This window comes from Neopelma chrysocephalum, unplaced genomic scaffold, assembly GCF_003984885.1.
Source record: "Neopelma chrysocephalum unplaced genomic scaffold, ASM398488v2 Primary Assembly neopelma1_184485, whole genome shotgun sequence".
Classification (NCBI taxonomy): domain Eukaryota; kingdom Metazoa; phylum Chordata; class Aves; order Passeriformes; family Pipridae; genus Neopelma; species Neopelma chrysocephalum.
In genome coordinates, this window is record NW_020938476.1 from 17,986 (window position 1) to 25,618 (window position 7,633).

General features: G+C 67.5%; 1 protein-coding gene across 1 annotated transcript in view; it reads right to left on the reverse strand.

The window, feature by feature from the left end:
- The window catches only part of LOC113962692 (UPF0577 protein KIAA1324-like), a gene marked incomplete at its 5' end in the record, with an annotated part of 21,661 nt that extends 14,401 nt beyond the window's left edge, over positions 1-7,260 (reverse strand). The window contains 16 exon segments of the mRNA XM_027673454.1: positions 1-83; positions 599-764; positions 839-1,017; positions 1,820-1,946; positions 2,630-2,731; positions 2,804-2,900; positions 3,322-3,490; positions 3,802-3,975; positions 4,630-4,881; positions 5,287-5,424; positions 5,981-6,086; positions 6,171-6,261; positions 6,349-6,477; positions 6,861-6,960; positions 6,962-7,039; positions 7,127-7,260. Of these exon segments, the coding sequence (XP_027529255.1) occupies positions 15-83; positions 599-764; positions 839-1,017; positions 1,820-1,946; positions 2,630-2,731; positions 2,804-2,900; positions 3,322-3,490; positions 3,802-3,975; positions 4,630-4,881; positions 5,287-5,424; positions 5,981-6,086; positions 6,171-6,261; positions 6,349-6,477; positions 6,861-6,960; positions 6,962-7,039; positions 7,127-7,260 (2,111 nt within the window).
- Positions 7,261-7,633: the final 373 nt, after the last annotated feature.

The window sequence follows — 7,633 nt, forward strand, 5'->3', positions numbered from 1 at the left end:
CCCCCCCTGCCCCGTCACAGCTCCCGGTCGGTGCTGCTGGACGAGCTCTTGAGTGGCACCGAGTCGAACCCGTCCGGCATCCGCTGTGGGGTGGGGACACTGAGGCACGGGGACAGCCTGCGGGGGGGAAACTGGGGCACGGGGACCCCCCCGTGGGGACACTGAGGCACAGAGACCCGCCAGAGAGGGGAAACTGAGGCACGGGATTCCCCCCCAGGGGGAAACTGAGACCCCCAGGGTGGGGACACTGAGGCACGGGATCGCCCCCCCCAGTGGAGAAACGGAGGCACTGAGACCCCCAAAGCAGGGGGCACAAAGTGAGGCACAAAGACCCCCCAGTGGGGAATCTGGGGCATGGAGGCCTCTGGTGATGGGGAAACTGAGGCACAGAGACATTCCCCCCCCAGGGTGAGGACACTGAGGCACAGAGACCCCCAGGGTGGGGACACTGAGGCACGGGAACAGCCTGTGGGGGGAAACTGAGACATGGAGACCCTCCGGGGGGGAACTGAGGCCCGGGGCACCCCCCAAGCCCCTCCCCTGCTGCGGCTCCTCCGGCAGCTCCTCCCGGGCTGTGCCCCCTCGCCCCCCCCCTTACCTTGGCCTTCAGGGCCCGGAGTTTCCCGAAAAGCGACATTTCGGTGGCAAAGAGCAGCTCGTCCTCGGCGTCCTCGCCTTCCATGATGGCACAGCTGTCGGGGGACGCCGCCTCTCCCTCCCGCGCCGCCGCGTCCATCACCAGCTTGGAATACTTGTATTCCAGCCTGGGAATGCGGGAGGTGCCATCACCCCCTCAGCGACAGTGACCCCCCCCCCCAGCCCTGCGGCCATCGCTCACTTTTGGGTCTTCTTCCAGAAATAGGCGGCGAGCGCGGCCAGCAGCACGGCCAGGCCCGTGCCCGTGGAAATTCCCACTTTGAGCCAAAAATCCACGCTCCGGCACGGCCGCGATTCCTGCGGGGGCAGCGCAACCCCCCCGTGGCACAGCCGCGGCTCCCGCCACACGTACGTGGTTTTCTGGGGAGGGGGAAGGGGCTTTAATGGAGTTTAGGGGGTCCTAAAACCCACCCCCGTGGGGCAGGGAGGGAGCTAGACCCCTGCCACATGGCAGTGGTTTTATGGGGAAGGGGAAATAGGGGTTTAATGGGATGAGGGGGTCTCAAAGCCCACCCCCGTGGCGTCAGGGCGGGACTGGGACCCCTCCACACGTGGGTGGTTTAATGGGGGGGAAAGGATGTTTAATGGGGTTAGAGGTCCCCAAAGCCATCTCCGTGGCATCGAGGAGGGACCTAGACCCCCCCCTCGGGTCCCACCATGTGTAGTTGGTTTCATGGGGTGGGGAACGGAGGTTTAATGGGGTTTAGGGGTTCCAAACCCCATCCTGTGGCACAGCTGCAGCTCCCCACACACGTACGGGGGTTTCTGGGGGGCGAAACGGGGTCTAATGGGGTGGGGAGTCTCAAAGCCCACCCCCGTGGCGTTGGGGCGGGATCGGGACCCCTCCACGCGGTGGTGGTTTTGTGAGGAGGGGGAAAGGATGTTTAATGGGGTAGGGGGTCCCAAAGCCCATCCTGTAGCACAGCCACGGGGCCCCCACATGCGGGTGGGTTTCTGGGGGTGAAAAGGGGGTTTAATGGGGTTTAGGGGGTCCTAAAACCCACCCCTCCCCGGCGCTGGGGCAGGACCAGACCCCTCCATGCGGGGATGGTTTTGGGGGAAGGGGGAACAGGGGGCTCAGTGGGGTGGGGGTCCCACAGCCCAGGCGGGTGGGTGGGTTTCTGGGGAGGGGGAGAAGGGGCTTGGGGTGGGGGTCCCGTACCTGGACGCCCCCAATGCAGGCACCGGGGATGGCCCGGTAGTGGGAGGGGGCGCAGCGGGGACAGCCCTGGGGGGACACCCACAGCAGGTGGAAGGTGCAGCCGTCACATGTCCCTTCGGGGCATTTGCTGGGGGAGGACAAGGGGGGTCAGTGGCGGTGACACCACAGGGTGACACCGCGGGGGGGGGCGGGGATTGGAGCAGGAGGGTCCCCAAGTGAAGCAGCCCAGTCATGTCCCTCTCTGCCAGCAGGAGATGGGGGGGTCACCTTGGGGGTGCCCACAAAGCCCCCCCCGCGGGTCCTCAATGTCCCCTCCTCCACCTGGGGTGACATCCCAGGATGGGGGAATGGTGACAGAGATGTCCCCAAAGAGAAGCACCACAGGCTCCTTGCCAGCACAAGATATAGGGTCACCCTGGGGGTCCCCAAAGCCCCCCTTGGGGTCCCCAATGTGTCCCCCCCCCCCCCCCCCCGGGGACAGCCAGGGTGCCAGTGACACAGCCATAGTGACACCCCACGCTCAGGACACCGTGACAGGGGTGTCCCGAAAGTGAAGCACCCCGAGGATGTGTCCCTTTCTATAGGTGATGTGTGGGGGTCACCCTGGAGGTCCCCAAACCCCCTCGGCATCCCCGGTGTCCCCCCCCACACCTGGGGACAGCTGGGGTGATGCCCCAAGGTTGGGGACATCACGACACCTGTGTCCCCAAAGTGAAGCATCCCAGGGACCAGCCCACCCCAGCAGGAAATGGTGGGGTCACCTTGGGGGTCCCCAAAGCCCCCCCCCGGGGTCCCCAGTGTCCCCCCCACCTGGGGACAGCCAGGGTGCCACTGGGGGGGCTCAGGGGGTCACAGCGCAGGCGGAGGGTGGTGGCCCTGCCACTGGTGCAGGGCTGTGTGACATCGTTGGACCTGCCAGGGGACACAGGGGGTCAGGGGGACACTGGGGACACGGGGGGGTGTCCCCCCCATCCCTGCCCCCACCTGAAGAAGAAGATGACGTCGGGCAGGTCGGGGTGGCTGCCCGGGAACAGCTCCGGGGGGGACACGACGCCGTCCAGCACCGCGCTGGTGGTGACACCTGGGGGGACATGGGGCCGTCCCTGTGGTGTCCCCGGGCCACCAACAAGTGCCAGGGGTGTCCCCAATCACACCAGGGTGTCCCCAGTCACACCAGGGTGTCCCAGCATCGCCGAGGCGTCCTTGTCCCACCAGGGTGTCCCAGTGCCACCAGGGTGCCCCATTCCCAGTATCCCATTCCCAGTATCTCTCACCCAACAGGGTGTCCCCCAAGGTGGCCCATTCCCAGTATCCCAGTCCCTCACCCACTAGGGTGTCCCATTCCCCTTCCCAGTATTGCATTCCCAGTGTCCCATTCCTGGTCCCTCACCCAGCAGGGTGTCCCATTCCCATTCCCGGTGTCCCATTCCCATTCCCAGTGTCCTATTCCCAGTGTCCCTCACCCAGCAGGGTGTCCCATTCCCATTCCCAGTGTCCCTCACCCAGCAGGGTGTCCCCCAGGCTCACGGGCTGGGAGGACACGGCCCCGCGGGCCCCGGCACCATTGGGGGGTACGACAATGGCCTGGCACACGTAGGACGTCACCCGGCGGGTGGGGGCCCCCCCCCGGCCCTGCGGCACCGAGTCGGCACACGAGGCCTTCTTCCTGCCCTGGGGACATGTGGCACGCCTGGCACATGCCTGGCATACGCCTGGCACATGCCTGGCACACACGGGGCACACGGGGCACACACAGCAGGGTGTGTTCCCATGTGTGCACACGTGTTCCCGTGCCCTCCTCTCTGTGTTCCCATGTGTGCACACGTGTGTTCCCGTGCCCTCCTCTCTGTGTTCCCATGTGTGCACACGTGTTCCCGTGCCCTCCTCTCTGTGTTCCCCTGTGTGCACACGTGTGTTCTCGTGCCCCTCTCTCTCTGTGCCCCCCGTCCCGCGTGCCCAGCCGTGTCCCGGCCGTGCCTCACCTGGTGGCCGCAGGGGCTGAGCTGGAAGCGGTGGCTGTAGCGCAGCCCCTTGGGGGTGAAGCTGGGCCCGGTGCCCACCCCCAGCCCCGCGCCCAGTGCAGGGAACTCGTAGAGCAGCGTCCGGCCGGGCAGGGACAGGGACAGGCTGCAGTTGTTGTAGCACAGGGAGTGCAGCTGGGGACGAGGACACGGTCAGGGACCGGGATGGGGACAGGGAAAGAAGCATGGGGACAAGGGACAGGGACACAGGGACAAGGGGTCAAAGACAGAGATAGTGGTCAGGGACAGAGGGACAGGGACAAGGAGAGGGGGCTCAGGGGTGGATGTGGCACCCACCAGGGACACCCCTGTGGGCATCACAGGGAGCTGGCACCGCCCCTCAGGGACAGGGGACATGTGGTGTCACCCACTGGGGTCATAAAATGTCACCCACTCGGGGTCACCCACCCCACACTCACCCTGTCACCTCCCTGAGATGGCCAGGGGGGCTGGTGTCACCTCCCTGGGGACAGTTGGGGATTGGCATCACCCATCCAGGCAGTGTCACCCACCCAGGATGGCCGAGGGAGCTAGTGTCACCCACCCTGTCACCCACCCTGTCACCCACCCTGTCACCCACCCGGGATGGCCGGGGGGGGGACTGGTGTCACCCACCCAGAGTCAGACACTTTCACCTCCCTGGGGACAGCTGAGGGGGGCTGACATCACCACTCAGGCAGTGTCACCCAGCCAGGACGGCCGGGGGGACCTGGTGCCACCCACCCATGACAGTGTCACCCTCCTGGAACTGCCCAGTGCCGCCCCCGGGGGACCCCTGGGGACACCCACCTGGTTGCTGCGCGTGCCGGGCCCGCAGGGGTGGCACGAGGGGGTCCCTCCCGAGGGGGGTCCCCGCAGGATGGTGCCGGGGGGGCAGGGCTGGCAGGTCCCTGTGGGGTCCAGGGCGCTGCCGGGGGGACAGGGGGCACAGGGGCCCGCGGGCTGGGGGGCACAGCGGCGGCAGAAGGAGGCCACCCCCCCCAGCACGTTGGTGACGTTGACGCTGTACAGCTTGGCCACGTCACCCGTGTAGCGCCGTCCCTGCGGGAGACACGAGTGTCACCGGGGCGGGAGTGGCCCCTGGAGTGGCCCCTGGAGTATCCTCTGGGCAGGAGTGACCCCTGGGCGGGAGTGTCCCAGTGGATGGCAACAGGGAAAAGGGCAGTAATTCCCACTGTTTGGGGATTCCCTTGGCCTTCAGAATGTCCCAAAAGGGAGGAGGGGACACTCCTGGGACTTCCAAAGGGAGGAGGGCACACCCCTGGGACCCCCAGAAAAGGGTCCCTCTGGGACCCTCAAAGGGAAGAGGGGACCCCCCAAAGGGAAGAGGAGACACCCCAGGAAACCCTCTAAGGAAGATGGGACCCCCCCAGGCCCTCCCCAAGGGAAGGGGGGACACCCTGGGACCCCCCAAAGGGATGAGGGGACCCCCTGCCCAGCCCTCACCGGCTGGTGGTAGGGGGTGCGCTGGAAGGCCCAGGTGAAGCTCAGGGTGCCGTTGTGCTGCACCACGTACGTGTAGGACCGTCGGCCCGTGGAGCCCCTCCAGGTCTCCACCGGGCTGGTGGCGCGGGAGTTCACACCCTGCGGGGACAGCCACAGTGTCCCCTGCGTGTCCCAAAGGCTCTCTGCCGGCAGGGACACTGGGGACCCTGAGGAGGGGCTCTGGGGACCCCCAAGGTGCCCCAAACCTCTCCTGCTGGTGAGGAGGGGCTGATCCCCAGGGTGTTTCACTTTGGTGACACCACTGTCACCGTGTCCTCAACTTTGGGGTGTCACCCTGGCTGTGCCCAGGTTTGGGGGAGGGACACTGGGGACCCCGAGTTTGGGGACCCCCAGGGTGACCCCCCCATCTCCTGCTGGGAGAGAGGGACACATCCCTGGGGTGTTTCACTTTGGGGACACCACTGTCACAGTGTCCCCCCCAAACCCAGTGTGACCCCTCTAAATACGTGTGCCCCCGCTCACCACCATGAATGGGGGATGCCACTGTCACGGTGTCCCCCCCAAACCCGGGGCGCCCCCCCAAAGTGCCCCCCGCTCACCACCATGAATGGGGACACTGTGACAGCAGTGACCCCCCCAAACCCGGGGTGACCCCCCCAAACCCGGGGTGACCCCCCAAAGTGCCCCCACTCACCACCATGAAGTAGAGCTCGCAGCCCACGCTGCAGACGGTCTCGAACACGAAGGTGATCCTTCCCACCTCCCGGCTCTCCGTGTCCTCCAGCACCGGGCTGGGAGGGCTGGGCACAGCGTGGGGACAGCGTGGGGACACTGCCAGCCCCGCCGCACGGCCGCGCCCCCCGGCCGCGGGGACACCCCCTCACCTGAAGCCCGGCACCACCAGCGTGAGGATCATGAAGTCGCTGTCCGAGGCTCCGGCCGCCGTGTAGATGAAGTCCCCGGCCACCTCCCAGCCTGCGGGGACGCGGCGGCGCTTGTGGGGCCCCGGCTGTGCCCGGGGAGGGGACAGGGAGGGGACAGGGAGGAGACGGCCCCCTGTACCTGCGACACCCTTGTACTCGAAGCTGATGCCGCTGAGCACGGTGGTCTCCATGTTGGGGGGCAGCACGTTCCACCACTTGTACTCCAGGCCCAGCGCGGGCTCCGTGCCCGGCGGGCACGACAGGCAGGCTGGGGACACGAGGGGACAGCCCTGCACCGGGGTGGCACCCCCACCTGCCCCCCGGCAGCTCTAGGGACCCCGGTCATCCCTTGGGGACAATTATAGAGACAGGAGGGGACAGCCCCTTCCCCCGGCAGCTCTGGGGACCCTGGTCGCCCCTTGAGGACAATGACAGGGACATCCTTAGCGGAGCTATGGGGACGGGAGGGGACAACCCCACCCTGGGGTGGCACCCACCTTCTGCCCGGCAGCTCGGGGTGCCCCGGTAACCCCCCCTGGGGACAGTGATGGGGACAGGAGGGGACAGCCCTGCCCCCAGGACGGCAACCCCTCCCACCGGCAGCTCGGGGTGTCCCTGTTGCCCCCCGGGGACGCTCCGAGGCGGCCTTACCGGAGCCGTTGGAGAAGGAGCCGCGGGGACAGGGCTGGCAGGAGCCCCCGGCGCCCTTGGCAAAGCCGGGGTTGCAGGGGGGGCACCGCGACCTGCCCCCCCGAGGGCGGCAGCCGGGCCGCCTGCGGCAGCTCCTCGCTGCAGATCTTGGGCTCTGCCCACTTGTACATCAGCTGCGTCTGCCGGGGCAGCGCGTGAGGGGGGGGACACCCGCAGGGGACACCCACAGGGGACGGGGGGGGCCGCCCCGGGGGTCCCCGCGGTACCTCCCCGCCGGCGTCACAGGCCGTGTGGGTGTAGAAGAAATCCTTGTCCGTGCAGGGGGGGCGCGGTTTGCAGGACCCCGAGCCAGGCTCTGCCGGGGGGGGACACGGGGGTGAGGGGCCGGGGAACCTCAACGCTGTCCCCAACACGGGGGGGGTGGGCGTGTCCCCCCTCCCAGCCAAGGGACACCGGGTCCTCCCTGTCCCCTGCATCACCTTCCCCAGGGACACCCCCACAGCACAACGTGGGGGGACAAGGGGACCCCCAAGGCCACCAGCTCTGGTGTGGGGACTCCCGGGTGTCCCCTCTTCCCAGCAGAGGTGTCGGTTGTGAAGGGACCCCAACCCACCACGGGATGTCGGGTCCTCCCTGCTCCCCACATCATCTCTCCCTCCCCCTGGGGCACGGACTGGGGGGGACAAAGGGACCACTAAAGCTGCCACCTCTGGGTGAGGTGACCCTCAAATGTCCCCTCTCCCCAGTGCAGATATTGGGCTTGCAAAGGGACC